At 37.0% G+C, this 17,929-nt stretch overlaps 1 protein-coding gene across 10 annotated transcripts in view; it reads right to left on the reverse strand.

Annotated features, from left to right (window-relative positions):
* SCUBE1 (signal peptide, CUB domain and EGF like domain containing 1) overlaps window positions 1-17,929 on the reverse strand; it is a 281,424-nt gene that overhangs the window by 161,220 nt on the left and 102,275 nt on the right. For all 10 annotated transcript variants that reach the window (XM_082751775.1, XM_082751767.1, XM_082751773.1 and 7 more), the window contains one exon: window positions 5,277-5,411. In XM_082751775.1, the coding sequence (XP_082607901.1) occupies window positions 5,277-5,411 (135 nt within the window). The remainder of the gene's footprint in view (window positions 1-5,276; window positions 5,412-17,929) is intronic.

Here is a 17,929-nt window from a genome sequence, read left to right on the forward strand (position 1 = left end):
ATACATTCTGTATCCTACATTCTGTGAAAGATAATTGATCAAAATGCAACGTATGAATGTATAAATGAACTAGATTCTATTATGCTTCAGTCATACTGAGTGCAGTCTTAGGAAAAAGCATCTAGAATCTCTGTATGTTTGTCCAGATAAAACTTTTGCTGTCTGAAATGTTTTATTATTATGTTATCTAAAAGCACGTAAACTGATTCCCTTAAAATATATTTAACATATTCCTCTACTTTCCAATCATATTAGGATTCCAATTTAAAAAGACAAATAGGATGATGTTCCAGTGGAAAGCCTGTACTCAGGATAGCTATTGCAAATATATTGGAAGCGATGGAATAATTTAACTGGTTACGTCACCATTGAAAGAGCTTTCACAGTTGAGATGAGAAACCCTGTGCTTCATGAATTCTTGAATGGTGCTGGCAATACTTAATTATTTAAAGTCACCCTTCCACATTAATCTAAACATGAATAGATTATTGTGCTTCTGTAGAAAAAGCACCTTTGTCCTCTAAAGCCTGTTGCAGAAATTCTGAGTCACAATAACCTTCTTGCCCTGAGTCCCACAAGGCATCAGCACCAGTGATGGGAATAAAGTCCAAAAACCCAGAAGCCTAGACTTCTTCTGTACTGGCTGGGGGTTGTGCTTCCTCCCAGGGAGTCCTAACACATTATTCTACTGCTATGAAATCCCACTGAACTAAGAAAATGCGTAAGAAATAACAATAAATCACGGAAAGTAGGAAAGAAAAAAATATGAACAAAGGTGGTTTTTTTTAGTCCTCAGACTAAAGTGAGGAAGTGAATAGTTTGATGCCAGGTTACAGGACTCCTATGCTGCTACTGCAAAATTTTCAAGGGTTTAAACCTATAAACAAGTTTACAAGGTACTATGTATCAGCACAAGCATGGTAAGTCATTTCATAAGAATACTTAGCCCATTACAAATGTAAGACAGTTTGACTTTGCATGATTTTCCTTCCTCTGAGACTAGATTGTTGCACTTGTGCAAAAAGAGATGCAGTTTCTGAGACTTGGTTTGTAGCACAGTAATTTGCTGGATTGTGGTAGCTTGACTTTAAACATCAAAATCCCTAACTCTTCTAAGAATGTAAGTCTAATAGAATAAGTAATTCTTCACTTAAAAAAACAAACAAACAAAAAAAAACACAAAAAACAAACAAACAAACAAAAAAAACAGGCTTGAAAAATTACTTTGACAACCACATTAAAACAAACAAACAAACAAAACCTTTTCTGCTATTTGACCAGACCATCACAATCTCCATACCTCTACGGTCTGGTACTACTCCACCTCTTCTTGTCTCCATCTCAAACCTTGAGCTCTTTGTGTCGTACTTTCTCCCCCTTCCTCTTTGAGGAGGGGGAGGGAGAGAGCAGCTGTGGTAGAACTTGGCTGCCCACCTGAGTAAAACCACCATACTAGCTGTATAAAAATACTGGCAGTGAACAATTAGCATATATAAGACCATTAATATAACTATGTTCATTCAAGGCATGAAATTTTAAATGGCAAAAGTCTTCCTAGCCACAGAACTCATGAGATCATCTGGCTTGTGAGCAAACACCTGTTGTGCTTTAGGTGACTTGCTCTCTCTAGGTAGGACAGTAATAGCTTTCTTTACTGCTTTTGACTGAGATTTCTGGCTGGGGAGGCACTTTATCCCCAGGGCTCCTAAACACAACACCTTTAATAGTTGAGGGACATACTGTACCTTTCATCTCACACAGACTCAACTTCAGGGGCATTACAGGCATCTAGCTAAATTCTGTCTATTTTGGTGCTTTTAGGTCCAGTTCACATTTTTAACCAACTTTGATATTACTAGGAGCTTAAGGATGTGCCCAGAGGCTTTGCTAAACTGGAGCTTTTAGCTTATCAGCATTATTAACGAAAAACATGCTGTAACCCCCTCACCTGACTCAGTCATAACCACAGTGTATGATTCTCCACATTTATTAAACACATGTTCCCTCTGGAGCTGGAGATGATACAGTAACAGCTGTTTTATTCTGGTTTCTTTTCAATTCACAAGGAAACACAAATGCGTCTCCAGTGTAACTTACAGCTTTCACACTGACTTCTGTAATTAAGATAAACAACAAGTTCCCCATATCTTTCATAATCCACACTCCCTCCCATTCTCTCTCTCTCTCTGTTGTTGTGATCATTAATGTGAGTAAACTAGGCAAAGGGAAATTAAGTTTTATGCAAAAATAAATGAGGTAAGTTGTACTGGGCATAGTCTCCTCCCAAAAGATGTAGAGATTAAACATAAGAAATCAGCAGGCCTATAACAAAGATGGTGAAATAGAGCAAATACTGGGAAACCAGGGTATGCCCTGACTTTAATGTCAGCCTGGCCTCTGGTTGGTACAAAATTTATATTTCTCAGTAGATCATGAATCCTTCTTGTCCACGGAAAATAATGAGAACACTTCTAGACTGCAAGCAATATGCCATTTGGGACACAAGGATAATATTAAAAACCCCTACCATGATGGTAAAACACACCTGGCAAACCACTGAGACAAGCACAACACATTTCTCACACTGCAGCTGACAGTCATAAAGAGGACACCTTGTATCACAAGATACCTCTCCCTTGGCTGGTTAGTGCAAAAAGGGACACTTTTTTTCCTATGTTCAACCCCTGAGAAAATATCCACTGCCATTTCTCAAATCTGAAGCTAGCATATCACCTGAATGTGCTGATGAGCTCAAAGTACCAGCCTTGCTGAAGGCTGAGGAAGGCAAGCTGCCCCACAGCGAGGGCATTGCTTAGGCTTGGTACAGCCCCTTCCACTGTGAACTCATCCTGACTCCAAGTCATCCTAAGCACCTTGCAGTACTTCTCCCCAGGCATTTGAAAACAGGAGGAATAAAGTGGTAGCTAGCAAACTGAATGAAGAACCTTGTGATTGATTTAGATTAGCTGAGTCCTTGAAGAGACAAAGGGTTTGTGTGACTGCACATGCATTTTTCAGAGACAGAAAAGTAATCCCACTGTAATTAATGGATCTTACTATGCTCTAAATCAACAAGCTTGCAGAGTGTTTTGGTGATTCAGCACCTCTGTGTTTGGATTGCAGTTCTAGATGCGTGTTATGCCTTTGTCCACTTCAGCCTTGTTTACCAACATAGGTATAGACGTAATTGAGCACTAGGCACAATTCTAGCTGAATGGATTGGTGGAAGTATTTTGGTATTTTTGCATTCCCACAGTTTCTGTAGAGGCACTTACAAGTGAGACAGATGAAAGCAAGTAAACACAGATATTAAAAAAAAAAAAAAAAAAAAAAAAAAAAGGGCCATTTACTTTCTCACCACACAATGTTTACTATTTGCAATTCAGTCACCTCTGACAACTGAAATAGATCATTCCATCTCATTTCCTTCCTCCAGCATACCCACCCAATGTATTTGTGTCAAGGATCATGACACTGCAGTTTAATGTCAGTTTTTATTGCAAATAGATACTTTATTTTTCAAAGTTCACAAAACATCTCTTCGTAATATACTTTGCAATCATTATCAGTCTATTTGGTGGTGTTTTTTTTCCAACTCTAAATAATGTGAAGGTATTGCTTCAAATTAAATGTCCATGTTTTATGTGACGTTCCTCATAAATAAGTTAAAAAATATATTACTCCCATGATTATTTAAGTGCATTCAGCAGTCAACATTCAAGTCCACTCCCCCAGTCCTTCCTACAAACTAGAAATCTTCTTTGCCACAAAAATTCACCTATTTCCCTCAATAAATCTATTCCTTACAAAAAACTTTTGCCCTTAGAGTCTCATTTTTTAAATTTATTTCATTAGTTTCCATCTCTGATAACTAAATTCTCTTTTATTACAACAGGGAATTGTTATAATGTGCAAATTGAAATAATGATTGTATGACAGCACTCTGCAAGTGGTTTTCATTAAGCTTCCAGCTACTATTCCTTGCCCTGTTGGATATCTTTGTGTCAGGGTTACTTTATGCTGGACAGAAATGCGAACAATTTATGTTGAAAAGGATAAATAACAACCTGTTAGATAACAACCTTTAAAATACACTGGCTGAGAGAGCTTAACTGTATGTCATTGTCAAAATCAAAATACTTCAATTGCTTAAAACTTAACAGTTATGCTAAAAAGTGGACCTGTGAATATATTCACATTTCTCAAAATCAGAATTCCTACTTGTCATTACAATTCTATGTAAACAGGCACACAGTGCCAGAAATACATTTACATTTTTGAAATGCTAGACTACAAAGATTTGCTTATTTGTAAACAGGACAGGGTGACTAAATTCATATTCTATGTTCAAGTAGGATTTTCTGGTTAATTTTAGTGACTTAAAATAGCTCAGAACCATTTGTGTGGCTTGCTAAAATTTACAGCATGCTTATATTGTTGATCACCAGACTCATCTTGCTACTTTGTCATTCTGTATTGCCTATAGGTAAATGAGTTTGCTAGCATATATTCCCATTGCTGCCAGGGTCACCAGAAGTCTGAATGAACACATAAAGAATCCACTTAATTGCAAAGATTTATAGCTATGCTGTTTTCTTTTCTCCCTTTCCACTCAAACTTGTCTTTCACGTCTGACATGTATAGAAAAGGGAGAGCTGCTTATTCTAATCAAAATCAGCAGCCACAAGGACCACAGTTCTGCAGGGATTCCTTATTTCTGCTGCTAATGCGCAGGCAACAGAGAAGCAGTTTTCTAATCCACCCCAGACACAGTACAGAACCAAAGAAAAATGATGTGTTGGTATAGTATCAGCCATCACGTCTGCAATGAAGCAATACATTACATGACTGGCAAAAAACAAACTAACAAACAAAAAAAACAACACAAACACAACAAACCAAAACCACAAAAACATAACTTCCAGAAGCAACAAGCTTTTCATTTTAAGCTGTTAATTTTGATTTAAGGTATCACCCTCTCTAAGGTAAAAGACACGTGAACTATTATGCAATAAACAGATTAGAAGTTTTTGAGTCTTTAAAGTCAGAAGCAGAAAGTTGCCATTTGAAAATCTCTTCTCTGCCTGTCCCAAAAGCCTGGTGTTTGAACCATGTATAATTTCTACTTCATATGGAAGCCTTTTCCTTTGCTTTATTTATGGTTGTGGTACAAGTTTGGGTAGCAGAGGAATTGACTGATTCCAACCAACCAGTGAAATGATTTTTTGTAACCCTCTCAAAGCACTTTCTGCTTGAACTGATTTCTAGAAACTTACCAATGGAGCGATGAATACAGGTGTGCTGGTTATCACTCAGAAAAAAGCCTTCTTTGCACTGACATTCGTAGCTGCCCATAGTATTTACACATATCTGCTGGCACCCTCCGTTGTTATCTTGACACTCATCAACATCTAGGAGAGAAGGAAAAGGAAATGCAAGGTAATATAAAGATTCAGAACACACATATGGAAGAGCAGGGAATCCATAAAAAGGCATACTGAAAATTAAGCTAATCAAAACTACCCAGACTCCATCACAGTTAATCTAAATTAATCCATCTAATTCTTTTTCCTGCATCCCAGGATTATAGTTAAAATAACAATAAATAAATAAATAAATAACAGATCAGAGGAGTCTCTGCAAAGTCTCCATGCATTTCAAGCTGCAAATTAATTTCCAATCTGCAATAAATGTTCTAAATGTTAATGTTCTAGAAAGGCTGCGACCCCATCTGCCAGGTGTGGTGTTGCACTCTGTCATTCCCACTCTGCTTGGAAAGACATACTTCAGGCATACAGAATTTCTAGCAGGGGTAGCAGGCAAACACAAAGGGCATTATTAGGTAAAAAGAGTCTTTACAGAGTTCTGGTCTTGAACAGAACAGCATGTTTCAATTACTGGAGTCATAACTCCCTACTTTGTCAGTTTGTTTACTGTTGGTTAATGAAAAGAAGGCTTCTTAAATCTAGATGTTCCATTTCTGTATTGTCATTTTAATAGGCATATATATAAAACCACAAAGGCAGCATTAGCTACTGGCTGTTTTGAGAGTCACTGCCTACCCCCCCAGGCTCCAATCACCTCCCTTTGGCATAAAAAGTTTTTATGCTGTTGCATTTGACAGAAACATGCGTTTCAGCATTGGGACAACACTGCCACTAAAAGATGTCTGACCCATTTTCAACCTTGAAACTCTCCTGTTTGCTCCTAAGAGGTGTATCATATCCATTTTCTGTTTTCTGTTTGGATAAAAGCAACTTGCCACCTGAGAAATCCATGTTTTGCTTTTTTTTTTTTTTTTTTTTAAATAGACACGCTGCCACCAGTTAGTTATTCCACCATATGTGCCAACATGTCAGCAAACAATTTGGTGTTATGTTTTGTTTTCATTTTATTTTTGGAAAGGGAAAAAAACAAAAAAAAACAAAAAAACAACAACAAAAAAAAAACCACCAAAGCTAAAACCAAAAACTACAACAACAAAAAACAGATTCACAACACTGAAAGCCTCAGAAGAGCTAGCACAGCTCCTTCAGAAATTAATTGCTGCAGGACTGGCCACAGTACACTAAAGTAAAACCTAACTGCTTTTGCCAGTGCTCTTCCAGGCAAGACCAGGGAGCTCAGAAAAGCTGGAGAAACATAGCTGGTAACTAATGTAGGAACTTAACCTAGCAGCTTGCGCAACTAAGCCGGCTATTGCTGTTTGTGCTGCTCACACTTCATGTAGATGACAGAAAATCAAGCACTTTTTCACAGAGAAGGAAAGCTCTAAGGTAATTACAGCAATACCCACAGAAACCAGACTGTCTACTCGTGTCTTGAATTGCAATGCAAGTACATAGACAGTCCTTTTCCTTTATTTTGTTTCATTTTATTTAAGCACTATTGCCTCACATTTCCTGTGTCAACATCCTCCCTGCCCACAGTTCTTAGCCTTTTCCAGACCCAAACCTATTTCATAACCCCATCAGAGCAGTTTGGGAGAGCCTAAGAAAAGGAAAAGTGAAGACGTTCCTTGCTTACTGAAGTATGAGTAGGACAACTCTGTGAGAATTTTCATCTGTAAATCGGCAGGCCTTGCTGCCCTATTAGTGCCAACTCAAACTTGTTCCTTCAAAACAGCATACTGCAATCTAGATTCACCTCTCTGGAAGATTAGTTGAAAACTTCCTGAAGGAAAAAGTCTCAGTTGGTAATTGTACAAACCCTAAAATTTTGCTACAAAGCATGCAGCTTTTCAAGCATTCTTTATAGTATCACAAAGCAAGTTGAACAATTGTCTTCCAGCTCTGATGAATAACCTGAAACAAATGCAATGATTTTATAAACATTATTGTCTGCTCTTGATAGTAAAGGCTGGTGATTTACCACTTTTGTAGAGACAGCTCAATTTACCACCAACCCTCAGATTCTTCTTACGCTGGAATAAAACAAAACAAAACAAAACACCAATTATTTGTATATCTTCAAAACTTAGAAATGAAAGAGCTGCCAAAGATGTTTTTTCTTTCTTTCATTGTTTGTGCAACTCCAGTTCAGTGCAGCTCAAGTTGCCCAGTTGAACATGTAAACACCAGTAATGTAGCAAATGTGAGATTGCATTTTGGACCAGACATTCTAGAGATTAAGTTCCACATAAACACTAAAATAACAAGTCAGTTTTTCAATAAAGCTCCCTCTGGCTCCGGTTTTGGAGGCTCTAGATGTCAAACTGGGCTGTTGACTGTTTTGAAAAACAGGGTGGATCCTCAGCAGCCTTTACTGTCACTTTGTATGACAATTTAGACCTGCTGGAGACCTGCACCCCAAGGCCTAAAACCAATACAGGAAAAAAAAGTCACTGATGATGATGCAAAATCCTTTCTCTTGAACATCTGTTTCATGTCCCACTAAAACCCATTTTTAAGTCTTTTAAAGTGAGCACAAATACAAAGCACACTTTCTTTATGTCTCCGTATAAAAAGTGTCGTTTTAAGAGCAGGTATGTCTTCTTTGGCTACCTTTTGCACAAAATCCACTAACACTGGTCATCTTATTGAGGACCAAGGTTACCTCCTTGAGGACAGCAGCCCCAAGGCAGGGGGTGCATATCCCTCTCTTCCCTAAAACTGATATTAGAAACTCAAATCCACTTCCTAGGCTCTTTATCTGACAAAAGTCCAGGTTAGGCTCACCACCTGACAGTGTGATGATTCCATATCTACAGCTTATAGGATAGTTGAACCTCAAAATCTTACTGCTGATCCCAAAGGGGAACCTGGAGCAAGGCTTCTGAAAACACATGTAATCTAGACTCACAAAAAGATGGAAAAAGGTTCTCACCTGAGCAGTAACATTCCTCACAAAGACCTGCCCTGTGATTGTCTCCACCAAAGGCAATCATTGATAATCACTGAAAGTATCTAGAAATAGATGCTCAGTTTCCACAGCCCTTAACTACTCCTTACTAACATACCTAAATAGATAAAATGACTACCAGCACAACGGCTAGAATCACTTATACAGGGGATAGATCAGTGTGAGAAACCTGTTTTTCAAAGGAGATTGGGACTTGAATTTCAAATTGGCTAGCCATCATCAAGGAATAAGGGAAAATCCAGATTAGGGAGGGGCTGGGAAAGAAGTATCTTTCAAATAAAAGGGAAAGATAATGGATACATTTAAACATATACATACATATATAGAGAGATACATCTATATATCAGAAGTATGATGCAAATTAATGCATACCTGAATTTGCGTAAGACCTCTAGCTTTTTGGCCCACTGCCTTCACATAATCAAACTTGTGTTCTGTATCTTGGTAACATGAGATCCTCTAAGAGAACGGTAGTGTGGAACAGTATCGAAGAGTAGGAGACATTACAGATGATAAAGATGGATGTTTTATTTATTACATAAACAAATGCTTTCAGTTTCTCATTTAACTTATCTGATGAACACTTCAAACACGCTCCACTGGTATTTCACCTTGATCTGGCTCAGAACTTCCTTCAGTATCTGCCCTAAGGAAGCTATTCTGACCATGTGTCCTATTTGGATACGAGGGAGAAAGGTCTGCTAAGGGTACCTGAAACCAAAACCACAAGCAGGAAGACACAAAAGCGGAAATGGTATACAGAGTCAAATGACAAGTGAACAGTATGAACAGTATGTTCACTGTCCAATTCCTCCCATGATCTTCTCTTCCTTCCTTCTGGCATTTTTCTTTCATGTGAGCATTCTTGTAAGCACTCAAGCCCCTCAGAAATCTGAGTCATCCTTGAAGTCTCCAAAGCATTTAGGAGTGACAGAACAATTCACTTACCATTGCATTAACATTCTTTGGAGACTTCTGAAAACGGGACTTTGACTCATGATCCAGGGAACTAATCCTGTACATTTTACTCTAAGCTATTCTTTGAAATTCATTTTTCTTTGAAATTCATTGATTTTTCTAAGCAGCCTATTTTACCCATTGTAGAACACTGTGACAGAGAGATGAACTCTTGACAGCATTACTGCAGACTTTTCTCAAGTTAGAAACTAAACACCATTAAGGATATACTGTATATGTAAAAGAAATTATCAGCAATGTCAAGCTCAGAAAATACAAATATGCAATTTTGGAATTTAAAAAATCGTTATATTCTGAATATTTCTAACCAAAAAAGGGTGAAAATCTCAAAAATCACATTCCTGGATTTACTATAGTAATGGCTGTTATAATAATAATAAAAAAAGAACATCTAGCCCAACATCCTATCTTTCACATTGCCTTGTAGTGGATATTCAGGAAAGATTATACAGATGGAACAGAATCATTACTGACATGCCCTCCTGCTTCCTGTGATCACATACCTATTAGCCTTCCTAAACCACTAGCCATGCCATTGCCACTGGTGGACCTTTCCTGTATTCATTTTTCCAATCTCTTCTGAACCCAGCATGATGGTACGATTTAATTGAGTTGAAAGAAGACTTCTTTTTGTTTCAAACATGTTTCATAGTCTGAATTAATGTCCCCTAATGCAATTATTGTAATATACAGTTAATATTCATTCCCTACTTGTCTTTTTCGTATGTTTTGTGATCTTACTGATACCCCTCAGCCTTGTATGGTCTACCTGGTCTATTTCAATCTACAAAGCACAGCTATACACAAATATTATTACAAAGATAATTCAAATGACTTCAGTACATCGTGTTTAAAACAAGTGCCCATTTCTAGAAATTAATGTTAATGACAGCAACATCTGGCAAGTGTTCTCATTTCTCTATTCCATTCCCCTCAAGCACCACGATACTCTGTTGGAGTGGGTGTCTTGGAAGATATGATTTCAAGATAGCTGTGGAAGCCCAAAGAGTAAATCTGCCATGCAGGACCTGAGGAAGTGGTATCAGGTAAGATGCTGCAGGCAGGTGTTCCTGCTGGAATGCTCACACAAGTAGTGACATGTCAAGGTAGGAAAGTTAATACATGGCATCAGCTGAGGGGGCTATGAGAACAGGGATCATTAATTTAAGTAATTGCTAAACCATCTTTCTTACACCAACTTTATATGAGAAAACAAAGGGAAATATTAGAAGAAAGAAACCACTACCTACATACACAACATTTGTATCTCCAGGAGATTTGACATCAGACTTTAACAAGAATTTAAAAGCATGACTCAAATTTTCTGCCATTTGCACATGGCACTAGAATTCTGCTTTTTGTTCCCTTCCTTCAGAAAGAAATGGAAAAATGTGGCAAAGGAAAAACGAATACCAAGCCCCTGAATACAGTGCTTCACTACTGTGGTTTCAGTAACCTTCAAGGAAGCTTTTGCTGAGAAGAAGTCCACTTTTTTTTCCAAAAAAATAAAATTCTTTTTTTTTTTTTTTTTTAATGTTTACCAGAGTTGAAATTATTATTTTTTTAATGTTTAATGTTTACCAGAGTTGAAATTAAAAAAAAAAAAAAAAAAAAAAAAAGTAAGAAAAAAATGCCTTTCCTTGATAAATAAAGGACATTTTACAGAAAAGAGAAACACCAGTAAGTAATCACAAGGACACTTTTGATGATGAATACACAAACCATTCTAAAATGATCAATGAATATTGTAAAACACAAGGTTTCCCTAGAACCACTCTTTTCTTATGTGCAATGGTACAACACCAAACGCATGCCCATGACCTCTCCTGAAGAACCCTACCTCTTAATGGGCTACAATCACCTATCACCTGAACACCCACAGAGTAGGTTTCTTATTTGTGTGCAGTTAACAGATCCACAGAACTTGAAAAGAAATGCTCAAAATCTTTCTTTCCTGCAGCTGCTTTGTGAAACATGGTGGTATTCCTTAAACTTCATACTACATACACACTCTAAGTATGGCTGTAACAGATGCCTCTTATGGGTAATGAACCTAAGGAATTTTTTAATGTTGCTCCAACAGTTTTTGTAATAATCTACTTAATCTATTGAACCTACCACTTAAGGCAACCATAAACACAGACAAATCTGCATCTGAGGTGGAAATAGTGGTTCATTTTTCCTGCAATACACTCGATCTGCTGCAATAGTATTTGGTTTAAGGCATTTTGCTCTAAATTTGAACCCTCACAATTAATGAGATTATAAAGACCCACAATTTTCTATGTGCATCTCAGTAAAATAGACTTCTTGGCTATCTGTATCTCCGACATATTTGTACAGTGAATTTCAGAGGGTATTGTAAGTACTGAATAGCTGATGGCATATAGTGAGTCTCAGGCCTGTTCAAGAAAATGCTGCACTTGCACAGGCAGTGGACATCGTTACTCATATCTAGTTGGTGCCAAAAAGGTTTTATGCATTGGGACCAGGGTGCTTATTCTGATATAATCAAACCCTAAACAATTTCTAATTTGCATGGCAGTCTGGCTTCCTGTCCTGTAAATGCAACTCTAAGCCTGTTACTGTAAATCACCAATAGGATACAGAACCCATTCTTTGCTGTCATATTAATTTTTTTTATTGCTTCTCTGACTAATTTCAGAAGCAATTTTTAATTATGACTGGAAAAAAAAAAGACAAACAAATAAATAAATGAAGTTCCTCAGCTTCTTCAAAGGAAATCATTCAATCTCCACACTTTAGTCTAAATATATCAATGCATATACTCACAATTTTCACAGAATGGCATAATCATAGAATTGTCTAGGTTGGAAGAGACCTCAAGATCATCGAGTCCAACCTCTAACCTAACACTAGCAAGTCCTCCACTAAACCATATCACTAAATTCAACATCTAAACGTCTTTTAAAGACCACCAGGGATAGTGACTCCACCACTTCTCTGGGCAGCCCATTCCAATGCCTAACAACCCTCTCAGTAAAGAAGTTCTTCCTAATACACAACCTAAACCTCCCCTGGCGCAACTTTAGCCCATTCCCTGTCGTCCTGTCACCAGGCACGTGGGAGAACAGACCAACCCCCACCTCACTACAGCCTTCTTTAATGTACCCATTTTGTACCTTTAAGTACAAAAACTATTTTCCAGAAGATAAGGCTGAAATACTGTTCCTCTTTATTTGCTAATACATATCTGAAAAATATAATTCTGGTACTTTAATACAACAGTCTGAGTTATCAGTGGAAAACTTCTCAGCCTGTACTGGCCACAATATAAATACACTTGGAATAGTTTCAAATGATCACTTTAGGGAATTTTTGACGATTCACATACACTGAAACAGAACACCTCATTTTCAAGATGTCTGTATACTTATACATAAATTATGTTGGAGAAACTGTGTGAAAGGAAAAATCTTATATAAAAATGTACTTCTTTCCCATTCAAGCTTATTTCACTAAAAGAATTAAAAAAATCACCCATGAGTTTTCTCTTTTTAGTACGTTGTCTGATATAATAGCAAATGCAAGGAAAGAATTAGAATAGCAAACTCATCCTAAGATAAAAAAAATCCATTTTTTTCCTTGAAGGACTACACAATTTTTTTTTTTTTTTCTATTTTAAGGGAAAGCCAACTTTCAAGGTCATGCAACAGAACCTTGTCCTTTCTGTATAGCTCTTCATATAAGAAGAAAAAAAAGACATGAAAACATGCCCACTAACATGTGAATCAAAGTATACCCAAAAGGTTCCCAAAATTCTGGATGCCCAGCTGTTGCTAAGGATTGTCTGTAACACTGCCTTCTAAATAAATTCAGCAAATACATCTTTCCACTCTTTTAAACTCTTAAGTTTTTACCATAGAATCACAGAACAGTTTGGGTTGGAAGGAACCTTAACGACCATCTGGTTCCAACACCCCTGCCATGGGCAGGAACACCTCCCACAAGACCAGGTTGCTCAAAGCCTCATCTAACCTGACCTTGAACACCTCCAGAGATGGGGCATCCACAGTTTCTCTGGGCAACCTGTGCCAGTGCATCACCACCCTCAGAGTAAAGAATTTCTTCCTTATATCTAATCTAAATGTACCCTCATTCAGTTTAAAGCCTTTATCCCTTGTCCTATTACTATACCCCTTGACAAAGAGTCCCTCTCCAGGTTTCCTCTAGGAACCCTTTAGGTACTGGAAGGCTGCTAAAAGTTCTCCCTGAAGCTTTCTCTTCTCCAGGCTGAACAACCCCAACTCCCTCAGCCTTTCTTCACAGGAGAGGTGCTCTAGCCCCTTGATCATTCTCGTGGACTCCTCTGGACCTACTCTATCAGGTCCATGTCTCTTCTTGTGCTGGGAGCCCCAAAACTGGATGCAGTACTCCAGGTGGGGCTGCATGAGGGTGGAGATTCAACTAAGGTATAATCACTCTGCTGAGGAGGTTATACTACAGTCCAACACTTACGGCTGTAGCAACTTTCTCTTCAGTTAATATTTTCTTTTGTAAAGATAGAATAGAAAAGCTTTGCCCTGACTCTCATTTCTGTTCCTATGGCACAATAACTCATGTCTGCTCCAGTTTTAGTTAAGAAGTGCATACCAATTATTTCCAAACATTTATTTCCATACCTTATAAGGCCCCTTAACAATACATTTTTGCTAAACCCTCCAAATTCTCTGAACGATTATTCTCATAAAGTATGCCCAATGACATTTTAGTTAATGCTTTAATTAATCACTATTACTATTATTTGTTAGTTACAGGCTTCATACAGACAAACTAAAAGTTGCTAGTTCATGTTCATTCTTGCCCCTCTTTTATCCAAAACTACTTATTGCGCTCTGACATAATTACTCTAAGCAACATGTACGTAAGGAGCATTTTGAAATACTCAAGAAGGATCTGGACCAAAGCCTGCAAAAGCTAATGTAAGCAGTAAAAAAGAATCTTGTCTTGTGGACTTATCCAAACTTTTAAGTTTGCACATTGTACACTAAAGTCAAAAGGATAATGTTAAAACACAGAAATTCATGGAAATTATCAGACAGCAAAAGCAGGCATTACAGAAAGCTGAGACTCTGGAATCTACCTAACAAGGAAGTTCACTGCCAACCTTTCAACTCATGCTCAAGTCTACTGGAAAATAATTTTGTCTAAAAAATTGTTCTAATTTGTCTAAATTTTTCTAATACAGCAAGCAATTATGCAGCAGCTATTATTTTCAATGGCTAATTTCTCAACTGTTTAAATCATGCTGCTTATCATAAATGAACACTACCAAGAATTGATTGCATTCTAGAGCACAGTATAATGACAGTGACTATATTTGGAATCAGACACCAGAGAATTTTGCTGCTCTCTGCTTTGTCTGTGTTTTTTTTTTTTTTTTTTTTTTTTTTTTTTTTTTCCTGTAATCCATATGCATTGAGTGTTTTCACTGGTTATACGTAATTTCTAGGACTAATGCATACATTATAGGCTGAAATCCTACACCTTCAGGTGAAAACATGGTCTCTCCTGCTTTAAGTAAGATCTACACACAACTTGGATCCCAAACTTCTGGTTAATTTTAGTATATTTTATAGAATTTATCTCAAGGTATACATCAACATAGGCCGTCCTGGCTTAGAACTTTTATATTTTTAAGAAAGTTGAGATGAATTAACAAAAGATATGAAGCTAATACAAACAACATAAAACAGTAAAGATGAACAATCCAGAATAAAACTGTGACTTTGATGAACTAAGACACAGCCACCTACAGCCATGTTAGATCAAAGAAGAGCATCCATATACAATTTAACTTATACTTAATAACTACACACTCTAAGAGGATTATTCTTTATTTTTCTGTGTGTTCCATGCAGAGAAATCTTTACTGTGACTTATTAGTCGCAGGACTAATATTAGAGGAGGCTCCAGGGAGTAAGTATTAAAAAAAAAAAAAAAAAGGCTCAGATAACAAGAAGACTTGAAGAAACAAGAGACTGAGATTGATGAAGCTGTCACATAGCTCCTGGTTTCTCAATTTATTATGACAGTCTGAGAATCATAGTTCACAGTTGACAGCAACCAAGGTTTATTCTACACTTTTGATTATTTCCCTATAACTAACAAAACACTTCAGGCCTACGCTGATTTATATACTCTCTTGTTTCAGTACTTCTTAGATCGCATTGGTTTAAGAAAGCAAACACAGAGCAAATTAACATGTAGATAAAGTTATATGTCATTTGAACACAAAAGATTAATGTCAGGTGATCAAACATCAGAATAATTCTGAGGGGAAATGTTCAGATACAGAATTTAAAAAAGCAGAGTTTTATAACAAAAGCAGTGTGTTCAGGTCCTAGTTTCAGAGAAAGCTGGATATTAGAGGCCTTTCCATTAGTCACAATGAAAATTCCTTATTTTTATTGGATTTACAGAGTGAACCTGGATGCATTTTCAAAATTAGTCTCCAGTTTTCAGACTTCCTAGAGCAAAAATCCTATTTTCAAAGGTGTTAGTTAACTGAATTCTATGGAACTACATCTGTGGGAAAAAAAAGGGAGCAGTTCATCAGAGCTACAGAAAACACACACCTTATGGTCTGAGGATCACACACCCAAAATACCTATTTCTCTCTAATGACTTCAAAGTGAGTACAGATAGATGTCTTATATGCAGATGTTTACACTCCTCTAGCTGAGCCTCAGCCCAGGACATTTGAAGTAATGGTAGTTAAATGTTTTTCGAATTCGCATTGCAAACACAGTGACAATAATTCTCATCCATCTATCACAGGATCATCATGAGAGGAGGCTGAAATTGGTTGGACTCGATGATCTTGAGGTCTCTTCCAACCTAGAAATTCTGTGATTCTGTGAAATTGCTCAGTTTGAAAATTTCTAGTTAACAGGTGCCATAAAGCTAAATCTGATATCTACAGGGGGGAGAACATTATAACTAGTATATTACTTATAATCCCACTTCAAAAGAGACATATAATTTGTTTCTAGGACTGTGCTACCACTTACACTATCCAGACTCTCACAACATGCAGGCAACCAAATAATAGAAGTAAACATGTATGTACAGAAATTGTATGTAAAAATCTAATACAGAGTTGCCTATGGAACATCTACTTATCATCCTAGCTATTCATATTTGCTCAGCATCTACTCTTCAGTCTGCAGAACAGCAGTACATGTTATAAAGTCTGATGCATGCTCCTGTACCACAAATACTAAATACTTAGAATTGCTGTGATGAATCAGAGCTGTTATCATTCATCTAACATACAGACTGATGTAAGATTTGAAAACAGTAATACAATATAGTTTCCCAAAGAGACATATCATAAAGCAATCACAAAGACACAATCACTACCAGACATCATTTGCAGAAGTAGAGAATACATAAAGGTTTAAAACACACACACATTTCTACTGTTAAAACTTGCATTTCAACACTTTTCACTATGCCTGTTATACTATGCCTGTTTCACTATGCTATATTATACAGAGAGCCATTCCTATCTTGTGCCTGGGCCCCTCAAATTTAGAACAGATCTCCCCATTACTCAACCACTGAGCCGTGATTCGGGAGTCTGACTTCCTTCTCTTAACACATAAAATAACTGCTGAGTCATAAAGTTCTGCTCAAGAAAATCTCTCACTGGAACCAATGGAAATGAGTTTCAAGATTTAGATTAATAACTTTCTCAGAAAACAAAACAACAGAAAAACTGAAGAATTATGAAGAGAAGGCTATCAGGTTTATTCAACCCTCCTCTGTCTGCAAAGGTGTTTAAGATCTGTAAGAGAGTGATAATATTATCTGATTGATAATATTAGGCCCTGCTGATGGTGCTGGAGCAGGACAATAGCAGGCTCATCTAATAGTCTCCTGGAATTATGAAATAAGGGCAAGGAAAACTGGAAGACAGTCAAGAAAATGGACTACGTCTCAGCTTCTCTTTAAAGTATTTATGAAACTAAAAAGCAAAATGAAACAAAAACTTCCCAAAGTTGTTTAGTTTTATTTTTAAAATGTTCAAATTAAAACAAAAAAAAAAACTATTTTAACTGTTGGGAAACAGAGAAAAATAAACATAAGTAATAAAGGATTCATTTGGAGCTCAAGCAAGCAACACACTACACACAGCTGTCTGGAAATGAAGAAAAATAAAGCCGTATTAAAAGGAAGGCACTGGTCCCTTTAATCATACTAGTGATTATGCAATCCTAAACCAGTTATGTACCACCATTTGACATTTTGCATTTGGGAGTTTTAGAAGCGATTTCACATACACTTGCAACTTTCCTCCCACTTCATGTTGACAGGCAAATTAGGTTATAAACCCCTGTACCTGTGTACACATTCAGACAAATCCAGGGGTAGAAATACATAGATTTCAGGTTCTAACTGTTGTGTTGTTGGTTTGTTGTTGTTGCTTGTTTTTGAAAGAAAAACTGGAACATTCATTGAAAAGGTACATTCATGAATGGTACAATGAGGTATACATACACATGCATACATACTAACGTTCTTTTTGTAATCTGAGTCAGACTGTGGACTACTACTACCCAGT

Source organism: Aythya marila (assembly GCF_965140915.1).
Source record: "Aythya marila genome assembly, chromosome: 1".
In the NCBI taxonomy this organism is placed as follows: domain Eukaryota; kingdom Metazoa; phylum Chordata; class Aves; order Anseriformes; family Anatidae; genus Aythya; species Aythya marila.